The sequence below is a fragment of the Anastrepha ludens genome, chromosome 5 (assembly GCF_028408465.1).
Source record: "Anastrepha ludens isolate Willacy chromosome 5, idAnaLude1.1, whole genome shotgun sequence".
Lineage (NCBI taxonomy): Eukaryota > Metazoa > Arthropoda > Insecta > Diptera > Tephritidae > Anastrepha > Anastrepha ludens.
Genome location: NC_071501.1, coordinates 10,857,206 through 10,880,894, shown reverse-complemented (window position 1 = coordinate 10,880,894; position 23,689 = coordinate 10,857,206). Strand labels below are relative to the sequence as shown.

The following is a 23,689-nucleotide window of genomic DNA, read 5'->3' as shown; positions in this document are numbered from 1 at the left end:
TGCTGTTGCCTACGTAGCACACTACCTTCTCTAGTGTTATCGTTAGCGCGCTTATCTGCCACTTTGATACGTGTAGCATCCAGCTACTTGCTCTCGAACGCTCCGGAGCGCCGAGCGCTCTTTGTTAGTTGTTGAATAACTCAAAAAGTATTTGTCGGATTCACTTCAAATTTTCACACAATATTTTTAAGAAAATGCAAAAAATCCAATTTTTTGAAACTTAAGAAATTTTGAAATTAAAGAAAGTATTCGTATGTCTCTGTCTACTAATCATATTTAAGCCATAATTTCCTTGTCAGATTTCGCTTATCCGCTAGCCGTTGGTTTTTTGATCGATTCACTAGTAAACAAGGCTACCTTGTCTATTATCTTGTAAACTTACTCGCCTTCTCAATACATTTTTAGTGATATCTTCTGTTAATTGAATGTCTTCTTTCTTGCTCTCTTTCAGCATTGGCAAATGGGCGATGCAATTTGGCGATGAGTTGTGGGAATTAGCGCAACGTATGACCAAATCACAAGAGATTAAGGCCGTAAATACATGAAAATATTTGTTGAGAAATATGTACAAGTGCATTGATTTGTTTTTTTTTATTTCCCTAAAGAAATACAAAGAATACAATGCTCGCGTGGAATTGAAAAATGGCACCGAACTCATCAAATCCATCACAGTGAACGTGGGGCGCATGTTTTCGCGTAAAATGGATGCGGTACGTTGCATTCAACAGAAAGCCGAGGCGGTCAACGAAGAATTTGAATTTAATTATACAAACGCACTGGAAACGTTCCAGTACTACTCCAGCAAATTCTCGATGTTCGAGGGCAAAATAGCAGAGAATTTGCCGAAAGAGATTGAGATTCCTTCCTGGAAGTATTTGAATTTCACGCTAAATCCGGATACGCACTTTTATAATATATCTGTAGATACAGAGCATAGTTCCGTCCATGTACCGTCTAACATATATGATGGCCGTAAGTATAAGAAAAGGAGTGCAGACATTTCCTTAATTGTTCAACTGTCTAACACTACTTTCATATGTTGCTATTTACACGCGTAGTCTACGAGGTTCTCAAGACAATTATGTGGTCTGAGATTCTGGATGAGGTCTTCCGGCAAAACTATCAATCAGATCCCGCATTGTCGTGGCAATATTTCGGTTCCGATACTGGCATACTTCGGCATTACCCCGGCTTACAATGGCAAAGTCTTAGCAACAGTGAGGATGCCGACACCTATGATTGCCGCAAACGTTCGTGGTATATTGAAACGGCCACCTGTTCCAAGGATATTGTTATACTATTGGACAATTCTGGTTCGATGAGCGGTTTCCGCAACCATGTCGCCAAATTTACTATACGCAGTATTTTGGACACTTTCTCGAATAATGATTTTTTTACGATCTACAACTACTCCGCCACGGTATCAGATATAATACCATGTTTCGAAGGTGCGCTGGTACAGGCGACACCAGAGAACATCAACGTGTTTAATGATGCCATAGAGGAAATACGCCCCGAAGGCTATGCGAATCTATCGCTGGCTTATGAGAAAGCCTTCCAGCTATTGCAAAAGGTAATGAAAGGCTAAGTTAAAAAAAAAAATGTCAAGTAACTCATTCACTTTCTAAATGCAGTACTACATCCAACGTCGCTGCAACGAAACTTCCACTTGTAATCAGGCTATCATGGTCGTCACCGATGGCGTCGCTGGTAATACCACCGAAATTTTCGAAAAATACAATTGGGGTAATGGCGAGAATGGCACCATGAATATGAACATACGAATTTTTACCTATTTGCTGGGGAAGGAGGTGACCAAAGTGCGTGAGATACAATGGATGGCTTGCCTAAATCGCGGCTACTATTCGCACGTACAAACATTGGATGAGGTGCATGAGGAAGTGCTGAAGTATGTTGATGTTATAGCCACGCCGCTGGTGCTGCAAAATGAAGAACACCCACCAACATGGACGCATTCTTTTACAGATCGAACGGTAGGGTAGCGGTTTTGGTGCACAAAATACAAGTTGCCGATACCTTTTTCTCTTGAATTGCAGTACGAGCCACGTGAAAACGACTCTGGTACACGTCTAATGATCGCCGTGGGCGTGCCTGCCTTCGACCGTTCCTACCGCAAAGAAAACTCTACGAAACGTGCACGTCTGCTCGGGGTGGCAGGTACGGATGTGCCGGTGGAGGATATCGATAAACTGACGCTGCCTTACAAGGTGCATAAATGTATATTCTCTTGTCTTTTTAACTCTCCGTTGGACACCTTTTTTAAAACCTTCGGTTGGGCACCCGGGTCGCTCCTTTTTTTCGTCCTGTTCGAGCATCCTTTTTAAATGGTTATATCCATAGAAAATTAAATTTTACGAAGCTGTCTGGAAGTTCACGTCACGCTATAATAGAAATATGTTAAATTCACGAAAAGGCCATACCCAGGTGCCCAATTGAGGGTTAAAGCACTTTTTGATTTGGTACGGAGATGAAAGTCTTCCAAGAAACTTTAGTTCCACTTCACGTTTCGGTTAGATGGTGGGCAGAAAAGATTTACACAGGCCTACTCCTAAGTTTACTTAAACTTTCTTTTTTTCTTAATCCATTTTTTAAGCCCAATGAGTGCTTTTAGAGAGGCTACTTCTACTGGCCAAATTCTTGAGGAAGTGAAATTTGAAGCGCATTCTTCAATCAATAAGAGAGACTCTCTTCATTTGCATAGCTCTTACAGTAAAACCTCGTAGTAGAGCAACTAAAACAGTGTAATTTTAAATGCAGCAGTCACATCATTTCTAAGTTATCCGTACTCCAAAGAAAGTACCATAGAGGGAATAAGAGCTCACTCTGATTAAGCTCGTTTTCGCCTCGTCCTCTTGTAAAAAGGTTTCCCATCGTTATTCTGGCTTCGGAAATAGGCCTGTTAAGCTTTGTTGTCGTTGAAAAAGCTGAGCTGATTATTCGTAGAGGAGTCTTATGCTAGCTTCACTGATTAGCTTGCAGCACTCTAACCCGGTACTTCTCTTAAAGTTAATAATATAAATAGAAGGCTAACTGTGCTTCTTAGTGCATTTTATATAACATCCCTGGGTATTCAAACTACTCGTTGTGCACTGGATGGGTTTATGGCGCTCCTCTAGAAATTTGAAGATGTCTATTTTGGATCGAGCGCTTTGAGAGACAGGTAATCCATATCTTCAACCTGGCTCGGCTACCTGGTACACAGATGAGCCGAAGCTAGTGGATAGAAGAACTGATGCATGTGTCTTTGAACTGAACTTTAAAATATCAATACCGATGGGCGGTTATAGCACAGTCTTTCAAATCTCGATCCCTAAAATAGAATTTGTGGGATAGAATGTTTTCGAAGCGCATCTGTATTTTGTCAAACAGCCAGTCAATCTTGTGGGCACTGCAGTCTCACGTAATAATAAAACTAAATTCGTTGAGAAATGCTTCATTGTCCTTAATACCTAAATGTTGGGTTGGGTACCAGAAAGAAGAAAGTTAAGCGATAACGAACAGGTATACTGCCCAGCGAAATTTGGCACTGCATTAAAATTACATCAACCAGAACCCTTTCACTGGCTCACCAAAGCCTACAGGCACAGATTCTATACACTGTTGGATGTGAAGTCTAGATTAGAAGTTGTAGAGATGAAGAAGAGGAAGCAGTTGAGCACTACCTTTGCAATTGTCAAGCGCTAGCTTAAATTAGAGCAGGTTTTCTAGGTAAATACTTCATAGATTCAATTCTCTTATGCAACTGTCGAGGGTGGGAATGGGACCAATCCTGCGCTTCATAAGGGCCTCAAAATGGTACCACGTAGAAAAATAAATGAGATTCCCGTGCTGCACAATGGTATCACAACGGATCTGCAGGGTCTAAGAGAGTTCGTTGTATAGACCGATTACCACCATAACTTAACCTAACCTAGGTTTCTAACTCTGGATAGAAAGGACTCTTTGCAGTCTTCGATATCAATTCAAGAAACTGGAAATAGTAGAATCAAGCGTTTCTCCCTTTAACGAGCTGTGCGATGAAACACCAGAGCACATCCTATTCGAATCTGCAACTCTCGCAAGGCGGAGATCTCACTCATCTAAGTGGTGTGACACTGAATGCATTGGTAGCATAGAAAGAAAAGCCGAAGAAGCACTCAAATTCGTTAGAAGCCTTCAATAATAGGCTTGCGGCCAAGCTCAATAGACCACATCAGAGGTCATAGGGCAGTATCGCCCAAGAAAACCAACAAGCAGAGACCTCTATTTGTAGAAAACTACTAGAATACAGGCTATACAATTTGAGGAGAGGCTTAGCCCTAACTCACCATGGTTTTACAGGCTAAAACATTGTAGTTCTTATCGCAAAAATAGATCTTATAGCGTTTCTGGGAAACTAATCAGCAAGCTAATTCATATACTCGTATAAATTTATTACTTTATTTGCAGTTGGGCGTAAATGGCTATTCATTTGTGGTCTCCAACAATGGTTACATGCTACTACATCCAGACTTGCGTCCGATTTCCGTGAGTTACAACAAACCACTGCTTGTTCGACACAAAGATCACCAAATTTCTCATCCTCTTTAGAAATCCGGAGAACTCAATCCCAATTACAACAGCATAGATTTCACCGAAGTGGAACATCTTTACGAAGACTTGCAGCCACGTGAACCGGGCGAGTCCATACTTCAACTACGTAACGCCATGGTGCAATATGAGTCTGGCGAATTCAAGGACATAAGCGTTAAGTTTCATTACGATAATATGCGTCGGGTTTCCGAAGAGAAGCAGGACTACTTTTTTGCGCCTCTACCCAATACACCATTTTCGCTGGGTATTGTGTTGCCTAGTGAGTATGGCAAAACATGGATTAAAGTGGGCGAGGAGGTGTTGAAGAACAAGCACATGAAGGTGAATATTTCGGACTATTTTGTGGGTGAAAACTGGAAGGTACATCCCGGTTGGTAGGTTCCGCTGCAAACAAATTAGTGCCGGTATTTGTAAACTTGCGTTCTTCTTCCTAGGGTTTTTTGCAAATACCATTACCTAGAAGGACATGAATTCAAAACACCTGAAGAAGAGTTACGTCACTTTCTTGCCAAGATGATGCAAGATGATTGGAAGTGGTCGGAGCAGTATGAGGAAGACGACTCAGATCATGATGACAACGATGAAAGTAAGTAACTTGAATTGCGCAATTGAAATTCATGCACATAACCCAACTAAAATTTTACCCTTACGCTTACTTTATTTTCTCTAGTAAATTGTGGCCGCATCACACTCGACGATGATGCCTACTATTGCAATAAGGAGCTGGTGCATCTGCTCATCTTCGACGCCAAAGTTACAAATTCCAGTTATGGCCAATGGAAATTCGCCAACAACGAGGAACGTAATTTGATCGAGAGTTTTGGCGCCACACTACGCTTTGTCGCCACGATGAGCGGCTTGACTCGTTGGCAGTTTATTTACGGTGAGGTGGAAGTGGAAAATGATCGAGAATTCGGTGATTACCATACAACAGCCATTGATGAGACTTGGTACAAGAGCGCAATATTGCAACATCATCAAGAGCGCACCGAAAGTTTTGTTTACATGGTGAAACATGCCAGTGATCCGGCTGAGGGTAGCGAATTGATGGTGACCGCTTCGCATGCTATATTTCCACGTGATGGTGGTAAGGAGGCGCCCGCTTGTGTGGTCGGTTTTCAGTTCTCCCATGCGCGAATGATGGACCGTTTCTTCAATATAACTTCAGTAGATAATGTAAGTTGGATAGAGGAATTTTTATTTACGCTATTAGCTGATAAGTAAGCAAATTTAGAAAATGTATGGGACGGTAAAGATGCAACAAGCTGATCATTTAGAACGGGTACTACAAAAAAAGATAGACAAAAGTCTCAAAACCCTTGAAATCGTAGGTGTTCACACTTACTGTTCTTGGTCGTCTCCTGCTCTCGGATCCTTATACAACCATGAACATGTGTATTTCGTCTTTTGTTAGTTACTTCTTATGCCAATCTTCGTTGTAAGTGCGTCAATGATACTTCGTTCGAGTCTTCGAGTTGCCGTAGATTTCTGCCGAATTTCCCTGTAGATGCCTGCCAAGGGATAAAAGAAATATTTTTGTATGTTATTATGGCAGAGCTAATTGTCAACATCAGTAAAGAGGGTTGTACAACGTCCAACGACAGTCCAGTCTACGTTATCGGATCGATCCTTATTTTTTATTCGATCAAAGACTGTCGCCCCTGCAGCAATTCTGTTGCGATCATTATAAAAAAACACAGAGTAAACGAGTAGTGCAGTTAAATACCTGCCACTTTTCAGAAATGTTACTCAATATTTTCAAATAACCAAATTTAAAGTTCCTCCAATGCTGACTTGCATTCAATCTGGGTTCATTACTGTCAACCCAAAGTTTGCCTTACAAATCTAAAGAAGTATGGTGGTGGTAGAGGTGTTGTCTGAGTAACTTTGCTTTAATCGAACCAGCTTTATGTGTCTATTTCCTTTTCTGCAATTTCTTTCAAGTATCCAGCATTCAACTCACGCAGATAGTGAAGAACTGATTGCAGCTTCTATATCTATCGCTGTGGCCGTACATCATCTTCGTGGCATTGTCTCCCAAAGACCAGTAGCCGGTTATTGTTGACATAATTCTTAATATGTCTCATCGTGGCTTTCTTAACAACTCGTCAGTTCTGGATTGGGTGAAATTGGGTCACGCTTATTTAGTTATTTTGCAGGTATCTAACCACTTCATCAGCTTTCTCATTTTATTCTATTTATCAGGTCAGTCCATAAGTTCGTGCGTATTTTACCCATAATTTCACTTTTGTACGATTTTTGCATACAAAAAATTATTCGCGGATAGAAGCACGTGTTGTTAAAAAATAAAATGAAATCTGCGAACGCGTATAAGTGGCACATTTTGTATATTTTTATAAAAGTGGTAAAAATGCTGCAGAAATAAACACTGTTCACGGAGAGGATACCGTGAGTGTAATGACTGCGCAAAAGTGGTTTTCAAAATTCCGAAGTGTTAACTACGACGTGGAGGATGCCCCGCGCGCTGGTCGTCATGTAGTCTTTAACTCCAACGCATTGCTCGAACTCGTGGAAGCTGAGCCAAATTTGACAGTCGATATGATAGCTCAGAGGTTAAATTTATCACATGGAACAGTTCACAGGCACCTCGTTCAGTTGGAAAAGGTTTCAAACCTAGGAAAATGCGTTCCGCATAGACTTTCCGTCGCCAACCTTCAGCAGAGAGTGAATGTGTGTTCTCAGCTGCTGCAACTGCTTGAAAATGAAAGTTTTTTCAACCGTATCGTTACTGGTAATGAAAAATGGGTCCTTTACAATAATCCTGTTTGCAAACGCCGATGGTTAGATAAAGATGAAACACCAGAACTGACCCCTAGGGATGGCTTCACCCCAAGAAGAGTCTCTTGTCTATTTGGTAGGATATGGCCGGTATTGTTTATTATGAACTTCTCGAACCAAACCAGACGATAACTGCTGATTATTATTCCCATCAGCTACCAAACCTGAATGAGGCACTTAACAAAAATCGACCATATCGACTTTTTTTAGTGAATAGAGGCAAATTTTTGTTTCACCACGACAACGCAAGACCTCATACCGCAAGGCAAACATTAGGCAAGCTGAACGAGCTCGGATGGGAGCTAATGCCGCATCCACCATACTCTCCGGATATTGCACCTTGTGATTATCACCTTTTCCGTGGACTTCAATCCCATATAAGTAACAAGAACTACTCCTCAAAAGAAGCTATAAAAAGGGATATCGAAGCGTATTTTGGCTCCACGGACAAACAATTTTTTTAGCAGGGAATTAAAAATTTGCCTAAACGTTGGGAAGACATTGTAAATAATGAAGGAAAATATAATTTTGATTAATAAATACTTTAAACATCTTTTTATTAATTTTAAAACCACCTTTAAAAAACGCACGAACTTATGTACTGACCTGATATTTTCCGACGGCCAGGTACCCAGATGTCTGAACGCTAAAGCATTAAGTTCTTCTTTCCATTTTCTGACGATTTTTGAATTGGTCATAAATGACTTTAAAGCTAAGATGGCTGCTTAACTATCTGAAAAAATACATACATACTCCCGATAGTTGTTCTGGATGATTTCTAATTATCAGGCACGCTTTCCTTATCCCGGCAACTGCTGCTTGAAAAATACTATTCCAATTCCCCAAGCGAAAAGACTTAGAAGTTTTGAGGTCTTTTGACGCTGCAATCCAGCTTCGATCCATCAGTGTAAGAAAAGTATACTTCTATTAATTCTGATTTTGCAAAAAATATTCCCATATTTTGTTTTAAGTATGTGACGCAACTGATGCTGAAACCATCGTACATTCATTTAATTTCTTCAATATACACCCCTCCCTCTAACTTTACATTAGAAAGCAGATAAAAATCGCACGATACAAGACCCGGCAATTAAAATGGATTATCTAAAAAAAATATGTAATATATATACTTAGTGGGAGACCTCTTAACAGACAATGGGGAATGAACCGATCGAAGTTCCTTGGTGGAAAATGCAAATCTTTTTTTCCTAATTCACTAAATTTACTTAATTTCTGAATTCTTTGAATTCGACAAGAACCTGAAAGTAGTAACTTTTATTAGTATTTGGAACTTGAGCAGCCTGAATCATTCACCTCTTTAATGTTCTACTTAACATTTTCTATTGCGAACAACAGCTTAAGAATGGCTTAAGACCTGCAGGCACGGTACATTGCGCGCAGTGCGGCAATAACGCTGAGCACTTTAAGTAAGTGGTCAAACACAAGCTATGGCCACGATAAAAGCCTGATTGGGACGTTGGGGCTTCCGGGACAGGTGGACTATACAGTCCCGCCTATACTTGCCATTACAACGTTCATGACCCTCCTACCCTCGAGGGAAGATTGGGAACGGGACGCGATACATATATACACAGATGGCTCAAAGCTCGAGGTCAGGGCGGAGGTGTTTATTCCTAGCATCTGGGGATCTCCTTCAGTTTTCGGCTTCCCGACTACTGTAGTGTCTTTCAGGCTGAACTGATGGCAATAATGAAAGCCGTGTATAGTGTGATGCGATACACGGAGATGATATCACTGATAGCCAGGCGGCTATCAAATCACTCATAAAACAGTCGATAACCTCCAAGGTAGCCATAAAATACCACGCATCTCTTAACGAGATGGCTGAGTCATTTCACCTAATGATAACATGGGTTCCTGGTCATTGTGACATTGAGGGGAACTGCAGGGCCCATGAACTAGCGAAAATCGGTACCAAATGATGAGTACATAGACAATGATTTATAGTAGGTATACCCTGTATGCAAACTTATCCTCGAAGAAACTGTAAGAGTGGTGAATTAAATATGGCGGAATAAAGTCACATGCAAAATCGCCCGACAGCTGTGGCCAACTCTCAATGCTAAACGCACGGAACTTCTACTAAGAGATAAGCAGAGTCTAAACACACTGATTTCAGTTATTACGGGGCAGTGCCTAATCGGTAGGCACGCCCAGAGAATGGGTGTGCAAACACATGACTTCTGCAGAAGTTGTCTAGAAGAGGAAGAGACGATCTCGTACCTTCTGTGTTACTGTCCTGCTCTATCCAGACGTAGACTCGCCATTTTGGATGGGCAATCCTTTAATGAATTGGAAGATCTTGGCTCTGTCGAAATTAAAGATCTTACGAAATTTTTGAAACGTACACATTGGTTTTAGGAAGGATAAGGGCTAGTTCCCCACGCGGCATCTCAATGGGCCATGAGCCTGGGTGTGTCCCACAGTGGACAACCGCTGCAACCTAACCTAATGGCTTAAGCTACACTGATTTTTTTAAGAAGCGAGAGGCAAGGTAATCGAAAGAGAAGGTTTACGCTAAGCAGCTAGTCTCTTGTATTGGTGCATGCGTCCAATTATCTTATTATCTAATAGCCACATACAATGCATATATTTTTATGGCTACTTTTTTTCAGTGCCATGGCTGCATAAAGACCTGTTTGAGCGATGAAATCGAGTGTTACGTCATAGACAATAATGCGTACATTGTGATCGCGCAAAAAGAAAATCATACTGGCAAATTTTTTGGCGAATATCAAGGTGATGTTATGCAAGCAATGGTGGATAAGAACTTTTTCCAAGCCATTAATGTTTACGATTATCAAGCACTGTGCCGCGAGGAAGTGGACGATTCCAGTGATGCGCAATCGCTTTTGCATGTGAGTAAAAGATAAAACAAAACGTGAATATTTTGAAACAGGCTTGCAATAATTCATATACTCGTATTTTAAATTTATTTAACAGCCAATTAGACTATTTAGCTTGGGCTGGCGTTGGTTGGTAGCACAGCTCTTTTGGCAGTATGCGCGCGTCAAATGGTGGGTGGATGCAGCACCATGTAAGTATCTATGGGTATGAGTGGCTTCTTCCAAGCTCTAGCGTTTTCTATTGCTTTTTTCTAGTCTTGGAGTACTCCGATGAAATCGACGATGATTATGAAGCCGTCCCTGATGCATTTTCGCGTCAACCGCAGAAACCCAAAGATATCAGCGATGATGGCAAATTGTTATTTGAGAAGAAAAAACCCGAACCGGTGTATACACCTTGCGATACGGGTTCAACACTTTATGTCTTGCAGCCGAATTCCCTCGAGGATATAAACGACTATATAAAAGTGCCATATTCACGTCCGTTTTATTTAAAGAAAATACCGAACACCAATCTTTTGTTGGTGGTGGTAAATGTGTTGATGCCATCGAAAGGTATACGTCTGAGCACAGAGCCGCAACGTCTAGAATATGCTAAGGAATTTCCATGCTACAAATTTAATATGAGCTTTTACGAGCGAAGGCGTTTAGAGGAATGCTTTACGCAGCACCCAGAGGTGAGTTACTTTTGAAGAGTTACGTTTTTGTTTTTTTGCCTCAGAAACTTACTGGACTTGACACAGTGAGCTTCAACCATGTTAAGGTTTGGCTAAAATGGCATTAATAGCGAAAACACAGTTTCATTACTATTCAGTAGGACGTCAACAAATTGTTTGAAATCAATGAGAAATCAATGAACTATAATTTTTTTCGGGTTTTCATTTAATACTCGTACTCGATATACCACACTCAGCTTTTTCTAGAAGCATTTGTTGTATTATGATTGATTTTTCATTTTTTTCTTCTTTTTTTAAATTTGATTTTTCGAAAAAAAAATCCTTAAAATTTCAAACTTTTAATCGGAATTTAAAAAAAAAACTTTGGACTCGCAGTTTTAATTTTATTTAGATTTTAGATTTTGAAATGGCACACAATTATCGTTGTTTTTTGATCTTTTTTTTCTGGCGGTGTTGCCTATTTTCTCCATATGAAAAAAACATTTCGTGCATTTGTTATTTGGAGAAAATCTGCAGCATAGCCCATTTTTAATTGTATTTAGGTTTTAGTATAATGAAGTGCAAATTTTAAGTGGCTCAAAATGCTCGTTGTTTTTTTGATAATCTTTTTTCTGGCGGTTTTGCCTATTTTCTTTATATCAAAAAAATACCGCGCATTTGTTATTTGGGGAAAATCTGCAACATAGCAGAGCTTTAATTGTATCTCGATTTTAGTTTCATAAAATGCAAATTTGAAGTGGCTCAAAATTCTCGTTGATTTTTGATAATTTGTTTTTTCTACGGCGTTGTTGCCTATTTTCTCCATATGAAAAAAAAAATGTCGTGCATTCGTTATCTGGAGAAAATCTGCAACATAGCGAAGGAAAAAAATTCAGCAAAAATCAATGAGAATGTTTAGCTGCTTCAAACTTGCGCTTTACGAGTACAAGGTGAAGTATAAAATAAACAAGACTGGGCTAAAATAGAAACGACAGGAGTTTTGTTCTGTTTTACGCGATATAAAAGCTTTTCGAAAGAGTGTTTCAGGTCATTGACCGTAATGTCCTTCAGGATGTCGGTTCAAGCTGTACGGACGCAAAACGTTTTCCTTTCATGGCCAAATGCAATTTTCTGAATAGGTAGAAGTCACAGGGCGCCATATCAGGTGTATACGGTGAGTGTTTCATGGTTAAAATGCGATTTCTAGTCAAAAAATCAGTCACAAGAGTGGATCGATAAGATGGTGCATTATCATGTAATAAGCGTCAGCTTCCTGCTTCGCGGTATTCAGGGCGAATTCGACTAATGCGATGCAACATACGCTTCAAAATACCAAGATAGAAAACTGCATTGAAGGTTTGACCCATTAGCACGAACTCCTTGTGAACAATCCTCTTGGAATTGTAAAAGCAAATGAACATCGACTTGGTTGTTGACTTCTCCTAACGCGATTTTTTGGGTGGTGGGTCGTCTGGGGCCTTCCATTCGGTACTTGGACGCTTAGTTTTCAGTTCATGCTGGAAACACTACTTTTCATCACCTGTTACAATGTTGTAAAGGAATTTCTCGTCTTTTCTCGTCTCTTTAATGAGGCCTTTCGAATGTTGAATTCTGAGCAATTTGTGGTCCTCAGTTAACTTGTGCGGAATGAAACGTTCACAGACATTTCGAAAGCCCAAATGATCAGTTAAAATGCGATAAATCGATGTTATACAGATATACCACTACGATTCTATGTATTTCAACGATGATTTCCGCTCGTTTTTGATAAATTTACGAACAATTTCGATGAAGTATTCGGTGATTACTGATTTTGGGCGGCCCGTATATCCTTGTCATTTATGTCCTCACAACCATCTCTGAAACGTGTAAACCACTCATGAACTCTGGCACGAGATACACAATCATCGCCATAAACTTTTTTCATCAATTCAAAGGTTTTGGTAAACGTTTTACCAATTTTAAAACAACATTTGATTTAAGCTCTTTGTTCAAAACTCATTTTTGTACTGATGACACAAACATACTGACACTTTAGACGCAATAACTTCGCTTCCACTTAACCGAATGTCACCAAGCTTTCAGTGGAAGTCAGCTAGCTCTACTCATTAAAAAGATGGTGCCATCAAAAATATTTGTATGATACCAGACTGGTTTGTTTTGGATTTCACCTTGTATTGTGGTAGAATTAAATATGTAGAAAAACTGTGTACCCAAAAATTTGCTAAAATTCTGAATAAAAAGTTGGCATATTTTATGGAAATCGGATGAATATGATGATAATAAATATATGATGAATATAAAAGTTTTGCATAAACTTTGAAACTTGGATTTATGTGGTTTTTGTTATACAAGAAATATATTTTCATAAAAAAAATTATTTTATTTATTTATTTATTCATTCTTTCATCAATTAAAGTTCAACTCAAATAGATTACTAATACTAAAGCTTAAATATTATACCTATATAGTAAACAATACTGTGAGATCCATTAGTCACAATTCAAAAAGTGTATCTCCAGAATAAGTTTTGATTTGAAAGTCTCTCGTTAGTTAGAGAATACCAAATTTTTGCATAATTTTTAGACTGTCTTATAAAACGAGCAAGTGATTCATTTCGACTAAATTGGTCTTGTGATAAGGTAAATTAAACATATTGCTGAGTCTTAGGTTGCGAGTGGGGCAATTAAAAAGTAATAGCTCCAGCAAGAAATGACATTTGATATGATACGTAACTATGTCCCTTATAAACATTACCGATGAAATTTTTCTCCGCATTTCTAAAGTTGGCAATGCTAACAAAAGACATCTACTTTTATATGCAGGCAAACTGCAAGGCCAACGAAGTGAATGAATAGCAAAACTAGTGAAACGTTTTTAAACCTTCTCAATTCTCAAAGATTAACCCATATCGAACGGATCCCAAATAATGCTGCAATTTTCGAGGTTTGATCTCACAAGAGAAAAATACAAATTCCTCAGCGTAGAAATATCCTGGAACTCCCTTGAATTCCTTATTACAAAGCCAAGCATAGATCTAGACTTGGCAATCATAAAGTCTATATGTTTAGAAAACGACATTTTCGATGTAAATATGACCTCCAAGTCTTTCTTTTCATATAGAGTGGGACATGTAAAATTTGCTTTTTGAATCGGCTATAAAAAAAAAAACTAATCAACTTTTTTTCAAACTTTTATTTTTAAGACTGAACATTGTCATTTATGAATGAAAAATAATATCGTTCAAATGACTGCCACGACTGCCTTTACAGTAGGCCATTCGATCAACCCAATTTTTAAGCACATTTTTGATTGTTTGGGCTCCAATTTCATGAATGGCAACTTCGATTTCGTGTTTGTGGATGCATTCGCTTCTCTACAGTAAGGTGTGGATTTTCTGAGCCCCAAATCCGATGGGAAAATTAGCTTCATCAGAAAGGATGATTTTTCGGTAAAAATGCTCATCTTCGGTCAAACGATTTTCTGCCTATTGAGCGAACCGAAAACGCATTGGATGGTCATTAGGCTTCAGTTCTTGCACCAATGAAACTTTGTAAACCTTCATACCGAGGTCTTTATGCAAAATTCTCCTCAAAGAAGTGCGTGAAATGTTCAATTCTTAAGAACGATGACGAGTTGAGGTTGTTGGATGTTCACGCACATTTTGGGCTACAGCAGCAATGTTTTCGGGTGTACGCACTGTAGGAGCACGTTCACGTGTTGTTTTATCCATAAACGATCCACTTTCACGAACACGATTAACAAATTGATCCATAAACTGTCTTGTTGGCAAATCTTTTTTTTGGAATTTTTTTTTTTTCAAATTTCTCACAGTTTGAGTAGAAGACTCACCACTTTGGAAATAGGTTTTCAATATTTCCCAATTTTGTTCAAGCGTATAGCGTCCCATTTCGTAAATGTCAAACCTTTAAGTAAATTATGAACACATTTGACATGTCATTTGTGTTACCATTCTCAAAAAAATGGTGGTTCAAAAAGCAAACGCTATATGGCCCACCCGTTCCATTTTTTTAAGGGTGGTAGTGCCCAACTTGTAATCGAAATCAAACGTAACTTTTCGTCTACTGAATGACATGTGCTGGCATTTACCAGCTTTAAGGAGTTATCATCATTTGTAAAAAACTATAATCAAAACTTATCAATGTGATACTATGTTCCACACTGGAACTCTAGGAATTTATGATGATGAATTACTAATGGCCACTATTGAAAATATTTTTTCACTTCCAATAAAATTTCTAAAAATCAGATTCTACTCAAATACTTTTTTTTACACTTTTTTCAGGAGGAAAAATATACATATTGTGGCGACGCGGCAGCCCTGCGTTTGGACATTGTAAATTTATTGATAACCATATTTATATTTTTAATAACGCGCTATTTACGCACTTAAATGTTTGTAAAAAGTTTTTTTTTAACTATCGAACGAGGGTATGTATGTAAATACAATTTTTTAAAGAGCTCTAGCTACAATAACTAAAAAACACCCCAAACACGGAAAATTGTAAAATTATGTCACAAATAATTCAGCACAATCCTCTTTACTGTATTGACTATAAATGCTCCTAGCGTTCTCTCTTATGTGAAATACCATGTAGACTTAAACGGAAACGCCAAAAATTACTGAACAAAATAATTGAAAAGAAAAACTTAAGACAAAAACCAAGCAACAACAAATGTCTAGCAAAAGTGGCTAAACTTTTTTTTTAACTTTATACACTTGTCTTGTACTTATGTATTGTATGTATGAATGTAGGACTAAATATTTGAAACCGAAGTTAACTTCATCTTCTGCTTTCCGACGATAATCAAGTTTTTAACAGACATCAAATTTTTTAAACAATCATTTTCGAAACCCACACACACTCACAAATAAGTAAAAGAATGTTCACACACACACACGCACACACTCTAAAATATACACACATAATAAATATCATATGCACACATATACATATTTGTATGACCACTGCTGTAGAAGCTACAGCAATCTTTGCAACAGCAACAAACATTTGTTTGAGACAAACGTAAACGTATTTGCCAAAAAACAAACAAACAAACAAATAAGTAAGACAAGGAAAAAATGTACTATATTAAAGAAATCTACTTGGTTAAATTTTGATAGAATTTTATAACAGTTATGTACCCCCTAGTCGAATTCGTTGATTAAAGAGGCATAGCCTTCAAGTTAACAGCAGAAATCAAAAATGTTAAAAAATTAGTTAAAAGGTGTAACAAAGGAATGAAGGAAACCAAGGGTAGTTAAGGAAGATATTTAATACAATTTGTTATGATTAATTTATAGCATAAATATACCTACCTACGTACATTTAAAGTACGACTACTTGCATATTTTTATATGTGTTAATGTATAATAATTATGTATATTTGTTTGTATATTTGAAAAAAAAAAACCTAAAAAATTCTACAGCTTATGTGAGAAGAAAAATTGCTTATTACCACCAAAAAAAAAGAAAACAGAAACCTGCCTGCCTGTTTTCCTTATACAACAAATTTTTTTACAACAGTGAAATTCAATACAGAGACACTTATGGCTAGCAAGAAAGCGAGAAGTGTGATTTGAGGAAATGTGGAAATGTGATGCCTAAGAATTTCAATGCTCAATTGAAATCAAAGCGCACTATTAAAACTTGGAAGGAAAGACGTTCGGTTGATGGTCGGTATTATTACAGGACACAACCCTTGGAATCATTGAAATCATTGAAGACCCAATGTGCCTGTCTTGCTTGGCGAAAGCGGATAGCACTGAGTACTTTCTCTGTGAGTGTCCTGCCTTTGTTAGAACAAAGCTACGAATTTTGGGTAATATGAGTAATATTCGTTCTCTAAAGCTGGAGGATATTTACAGATTTGCCAAAGAATGTGGAAAGCTCTCACAAGACTAACTAACTACCTTTGTCTCTGTCTCTATTTTTTCCTATCTCTTTCTCTGATACTTTTCTACTTTCCTCCTTGCCTATCTACCCTCTTTCCAGAGCGCTAAATACAAAAGACTTTTTAGTCTGAGTGTTTTAGAAGCCACCAAATCTCTTGGTGCTCCTTGGCTCCACCTATTCACATTTCAGATGGTGGCACTAGGTGAACAAAAATTTTTTATACGTTTTATTGTCGAAACAAAATATTGACAAATTAATAGGACTATGAATAAGTTCGTGCGGTTTTTTTTCGAAATTTGAAACTTTATTGACGTAAAATGGTTACAAATTTAATATTCAAAATATTGTCCATCGCTTACTACTACTTTTTCCCATCTTTCTGGCAATTCACGGATTCCCTTTGTGAAAAATTCGGTCGGTTTTGCCGCAATCCACGAATCGATCCATTTTTTGACTTCATCGTAATTACGGAAGTGCTGGTCAGCCAGGCCATGTTGCATCGATCGGAAGAGATAGTAATCGGATGGCGCAAGGTCTGGACTATACGGCGGGTGGGGTAGGACATCCCATTTGAGCGTTTCTAAGTATGTTTTGACCACTTGTGCAACATGTGGCCGAGCATTGTCATGTTGCAAAATAACTTTGTCGTGTCTATCGGCGTATTGCGGCCGTTTTTCTCGCAGTGCTCGGCTCAAACGCATCAATTGTCGTCGGTAGACATCCCCCGTAATCGTTTCATTCGGTTTCAGTAGCTCATAATACACAACACCCAGCTGGTCCCACCAGATACACAGCATAACCTTCAGGCCATGAATATTCTGCGCCGACGTCGATGTTGAAGCATGGCCAGGGTATCCATACGTTGCCCGACGTTTTGGATTGTCGTAATGGACCCACTTTTCATCGCCAGTCACAATTCGATGCAAAAAACCCTTTCTTTTGTGCCGTTGAAGCAGTTGTTCGCATGCCATAAAACGGCGTTCAACGTCTCTTGGCTTCAATTCATACGGCACCCAATGGCCTACCTTTCGGATCATTCCCATGGCTTTTAAACGTTTGGAAATGGTTGATTGATCAACTCCCAAAGTTTTTGCAACCTCTTCTTGCGTTTGAGCCGGATCTTGATCGAGCAATTCCTCCAATTCGGTATCCATGAACTTTGGCGGCGCACCCTCGCGTTCTTCGTCTTCCAAGCCAAAATCACCACTTTTAAAGCGTGCAAACCACTTCTGGCACGTTCGCTCAGATAGAGCATGCTCACCATAAACTTCCACCAAGATACGATGACTTTCGGCTGCTTTTTTCTTCATATTAAAATAATGAAGAAGAATTCCCCGCAAAAACACATTATTTGGCACGAAATTCGACATTTTCAAGTGTGGTAAAAATATTGTTGTTTACGCTTCAAATAAAAAACTTATACTGACGTTTGTGCCTTACGACAGTAGCTCTCCAATGAATGTTTGGAAATGTGGATCGATGGAATAATAATCAAGTTACGCCATCTGTTGTAAAACCGCACGAACTTATAAATAGACCTATTAGAAAATAAAGAATAAATTTGCCTTGTTTCATTCTAGGCTGACAGCCACATGGACACGGCGAAAGAAAAAAAAATCAGCTGATTTATCGATCCCACCTTTAATAGAGTCGCTTTGATCAAAATATGTCAAGCATTTTTTTCCTTTTAATAATAACCAGACTTTTCTCTGATCTGGGATATGAACATAGAGGGATATGAAATTGCTAATGAGCTTGCCAAGAAGGGGACTGAATCGGCTTCAGAGACCTCCTAGCCATTCATCGGCATCCCCCTGACAGTTGTTAAAGGGGAACTGCACAAATTATTTCTCAGAAAAGCGCAGAAAAGATGGTGCTCCATTCCTTCATGTGCTATTTCGAAAGCCCTTTGGCCCCAAATACGATATACGAAATACTCAAAAAGTCCTTTGGACTCATCGCCATTAAATTTCCAAATTCGTGGCTGGGTTTACTGATCACTGCAGAAGCTATGAGGACCCTTCAAAAAAGGAGACTGTAAAGCATTTTCTCTATAAATGTCCGGGTTTGGCAACTAGAAGACTAAGGTCACGGGGCGCTCCTTTCTTCGACAGCCTGGGGCAGTGCACAAACCTATATCCAATCAATCTCCTCCATTATATCAACAGCTCTAGCTGGCTGTAGATATCTGCCTGTTGGAGGTCTCATAATGATATCAAAACGGCGCTTTAGTGCTACATAAGGAGGCACTTCAACCATTCCACCTACCTACCTAACCAGACTTCACTTTCTATCTCATCCGAGTTCTTCGATATACGGCTCTTCTGGGTACCTGCTCATAGCGACATTGCAGGGAACTGCGAGGCGGATGAGCTGGCTAGACAGGGGACCTGTGAGGTAGTAACCCCACGAAACGAGAGAATTGGGATCCCGTTGGCTAATACGGTCTGTTCCTGGAGAAGTGGGCTTCGCGTCAATTCAGCGAACGCTGGGCAAGTACACGAACTTGTTAAGTCGTGAAATCTTTCTGTCCACGAGTGGATTGGAGGCGCTCGAGGGATCTTCTGCGGTTAACCAAATCTCTGCTCTCGAATATTGTGGGTGCCTTAGAGGGCATTGGTCGCGAGGCAAACATACGGTGAGACTCGGCATTACTTCATATCGTTATGTTGTCGTTGCGTCAATTGTATGGCGGATGAGGTGGAACCATCTCGGCATCTTCCCCTTCTTAAGAGTATCTTGTCCCTCATCTCTTTGCTATGCCTGTTGATATAACAGGCATTAATATAAAAAAAACATGATGAACTTCATCAGCAGTACGAAGCGGTTAACATCACCGTAAATCAGGCATCGTTCGGTCACCAGCCTGCATCTTTTTGCGTGTTTGAATATTACCATTTTCTTGGTCTTTTCCCCCGATAGCTGCATTTTTAAGGATCAAGCCTTTTCTCATAATCGACAATCTCCACACACCCATCCTTTTCTGTTGTTTTTTGACCTTTATCCGCTACTTTGATATCACAAGGAATTTGTTTCCATCATCATGCGAAGCCATGTAACCTAATCTAGAGTTTGTGACATCCATCGCCATAGACTCTACTCGATGGCATTCGTACTGTAGTATCTCCGTCTAACTCCTCGAGGACCGAGATCAAAAGTTTATTATCTAGCAGAATAACCGACCTGCTCAAAGGGATGTGGAGCAATGGAATGTATACTCCGAGTTTTATCTGATTATAAAATAATTATATATATAAATATTATATATATAAATAAATTGGCGCGTACACCCTTTTTGGGTATTTGTCCGAGCTCCTCCTCCTATTTGTGTTGTGCGGCTTGATGTTGTTCCACAAATGGAGGGACCTACAGTTTTAAGCCGACTCCGAACGGCAAATGATTCTTTATGAGGAGCTTTTTCATGGCAGAAATTCACTCGGAGTTCTGCCATTGCCTGTCGAGTGGCGACCGCTGTTAGAAAAAACTTTTTCTTCATTTTTGGTGTTTCAGCGAGATTAGAACCTACGTTCTCTCTGGATTCAGAATGGTAGTCACGCACCAGCCCCCATTCAGCTACGGCGGCCGAATTAATATATAATATATAATTATATTAGATAAGATGTTTGCTATTTATATTTCTGGCCTAATAATAGACATAAATCGCATTCTATTAGGTGCTGCACGACAAATGTCATTCAAGTTTTAATTTTCGGCGTCGAACTCCCTATCGATGGTTCTGCGCCAAGTGTTCGCTGGAGCGCCAGATCGTCTGAAACCCTGGAGATTCCATCTTAGCGCCTGTCTTACGATATGGTTCACCTACTTGGGGAGTGTGTCACCCATTCAGCGCCACTCACGCCTACTGATCTCAATCGGAACAATTTCTTGTTGGGTACGGTGCCATAAATCTTCGTTTCTTTTTCAGTCAACTTTACCAAATATTTTTTAATAAATATTTGAATTTTCAATTCGATGAGGAAGAAGCCTTTCCATGTTTTCCATCCATAGGTATCACATTTCCACTACAATTCTCAACCATGTTTTGGTTACCACACAAGAACTTGAAAGGCTAAATCAATTTTTACTTCCGTTTATTCTTAAAAATGAAAAGGTTTTAAATATTATTGAATATTTAATTTTTAAATAAATTGAATTAAATTACAATCGTCACTTAGTTTATTGTACATAAAACTGATAAACTTACTTTTAGTAAATTTTATGAGTCCCACAAACTTTGTTTCGAGTAGAGCCTCACAAAAGTTATGCAAGGCCATTTTATTCAATGAACTCCAAAGCGCTAAGCGTTTTAAAGTTTATTCCCGCAGCAACTTTGTCAGCCTACCAAATTTATTGTAATTTCAATATTTTTTAACAAAACCGAAACACAAAAAAACTAACTGAGAAGAGCGAAAATTATGAATTAATTCAACAGATTGCCTTTAAATTAAAAAAAAATAAATTTAAAAAAATTGTAAATTATATTTATATGAATTTCTTACGATCATTAAGCGTAGTAAAATGGGAAATATTTATTTAAAACTAAATGATTATGTAGCTATAAAAAGAAAGAGAGATAATTAATAAAAATTTTGAGATGGAGTGGAGATCAAAAGCTTATTTGATCAATCCTGTTAACTAATTAATGCGAGTATTAAAATTGGATTACTTGAGTTAAGGTCTATGTCAAGCAACGAAAATGGTGAGCCACTATAAAGGACCACTTTTTCATTTTTGGGGTATCTACATAAATGGCACGAAGAACAAATCTGTTGGTTAACACTGAGTTTTTTTCAGAAGAAGCCAGTAAAGGGTGAGTAAATCGCTTTTAAACATACGTAATAAACAGCAACAAAAAATGGAATAAAATATTTCTGTTGTGTAAAAAAGATAGAGAGAGAGAATATCTTTGAATAAAGATAAAACAAACAATTGTGTTTAGCTAAGAGTCAATAAGCGCCCGGCTATGAAGGATGATAGATTACCAGCCTTGCCCACCGGAAGCAAAATTGTGAGAGTAACTTCGGTTGCCGCGTCACCAGGAATCCGGCAGCAGAATTCTACTCGCTCATTTCACCCGTATTCACACACTCGTCCAATCAATCGTTGGTCAGACGGCAGCGAAGTACTACGACAGCAATGAAGTGTTATGTCACTCCCTGCTGCAGCCATCAAAGCCACGGTTAGCAAACGGGTTACTTTAACCCACAAGCGAGCCTGGCAGACTGAATGAGACTGCAGGGACGAAACTGATGTTTCCCGTCATGTCGCAAATCCTCCTGCCATTAAGCAGAAGGAACTGTAGGCAGCTGGTTGGACTGATGACGGCCCACTTAGGCGAAGCACATGGAAAAAGTAGGCATCTCAGACAGTGCACTCTGCCCAGCATGTGGAGAGAAGGATGAGACGGCGGGCCTCTTTCTGTACGTCTGCGCCCCGGCCTTCGCTCGAATCAGGCTTGAGGTCTTTGGCACTGTTGTGTTAAGAAGCGACCACCTTGGCTCCTTGGCACCACAAGATCTACTCAGATTTCTTCGGAGGTCGAGTAGATTTAAAGAAAATTAATAAGAGAACCCGAGTGCAGTACAATAGACTTAATGGTGTCTGAGTGCTGTACTTGCTAGTCTGTCACGACAAAACAAAAACTATGAGTAAAGGCTGCATTGATTTTTTTCATACAACCCAACACAATTTCAGTTTCTCCGTAAACAAACCGCTGTCATGGCCCCGCTTACGTCAGCTAATCAGCTGATTTCTTCAAATTCGCTCAGAGCTGGTTAACTGGTTAACGATCTGATATTGGCCAGATATCTTAAATCTTTTCAGACGTCAACGAGGGAACATGAATGGAGACTGTATTGAGATGGCTAACGAACTGATGTTGGCCACATCTCTGCATTCCGCCCATCATGCCCGATACTCATCTCTCAGTAAATTTGACAGTACCAGCTGTTGCGTTGATGTAAATTTAGATTTTTGTTAAAATTTTTGGTTTATACATTGGAATGTCACGGCAGAAGTAATTAGAAAAGAAAAAGACAAACTGCGTTTAACAACCAGCGTGCAATTGAATTTAGAAGCGTACGACGATAATGCGAAGAGTCATTTCATTTTGTGCTGCCATCCGAACGCCGTGGCTGGAAAAATTGTTCATTCAAGCTTGATGGCAAGACTGGACTGCTCCTGCCTGCCAGTATGGTTCCCTATGCCGTCCGAAGGCGGCATAAAGCTATAGGGTCTTCATATACATATAAGAAAATACCGCTCAATAATTTTCTAAGCATTTTATTGAGCTTAGTTTTAAAAGCATCCACTTTGCACCCATTGCGAGCCCTAAAAGCTATTTTATAGGCATAATTTAAAAACATTTTTTGTACTTTAACGGCATTACATTACCCCGTTCAGTTGTTTCACTTGCATTGAAAGCAACCACATTTTATGATTTGACCAGACCCTGAAATCGGCACGCCTATGTCTCTCGCATATTTGTGGGTGGAGAGTGAAGTTTTTCGAGGATATTGTTAATCAACTTCGTCGATGGTGGCTCGGCAATTTTGAAATGTAGGAGCGTGAAGAAAACTTTATAAGGTATGGAAAAATGGGCAACCGAATAAGCGAGACTCGCCCGACTCTAGACAGATAAGAGCTCTGAGAAAGACATTGATCGGTCATTTCAACTCTGCTCGAGATTGTACTCGTAATAGATCGTTCATCTCAAGTTTGTTGTGACCGCAGAACACCATATAGAAACTAATATGACTTTTATTTTGACCATAGGGTTTTGACTTAAAGCTTCTTCTTTAGGCTAAGCTCCACTTATCCAGACTTGACTTCAGCAAACTCAATATATGTCCGGCCA

At 39.1% G+C, this 23,689-nt stretch overlaps 1 protein-coding gene across 1 annotated transcript in view; it reads left to right on the top strand.

The window, feature by feature from the left end:
- Positions 1 to 17,165, top strand: part of LOC128863116 (voltage-dependent calcium channel subunit alpha-2/delta-3) — a 58,950-nt gene extending 41,785 nt beyond the window's left edge. Inside the window, exons 2-14 of the mRNA XM_054102067.1 lie at positions 452 to 533; positions 606 to 972; positions 1,059 to 1,573; positions 1,635 to 1,994; positions 2,058 to 2,228; positions 4,450 to 4,527; positions 4,591 to 4,967; positions 5,028 to 5,179; positions 5,264 to 5,769; positions 10,029 to 10,271; positions 10,357 to 10,450; positions 10,515 to 10,936; positions 15,222 to 17,165. Of these exons, the coding sequence (XP_053958042.1) occupies positions 452 to 533; positions 606 to 972; positions 1,059 to 1,573; positions 1,635 to 1,994; positions 2,058 to 2,228; positions 4,450 to 4,527; positions 4,591 to 4,967; positions 5,028 to 5,179; positions 5,264 to 5,769; positions 10,029 to 10,271; positions 10,357 to 10,450; positions 10,515 to 10,936; positions 15,222 to 15,329 (3,475 nt within the window). The 3' untranslated portion in view covers positions 15,330 to 17,165. The remainder of the gene's footprint in view (positions 1 to 451; positions 534 to 605; positions 973 to 1,058; positions 1,574 to 1,634; positions 1,995 to 2,057; positions 2,229 to 4,449; positions 4,528 to 4,590; positions 4,968 to 5,027; positions 5,180 to 5,263; positions 5,770 to 10,028; positions 10,272 to 10,356; positions 10,451 to 10,514; positions 10,937 to 15,221) is intronic.
- Positions 17,166 to 23,689: the final 6,524 nt, after the last annotated feature.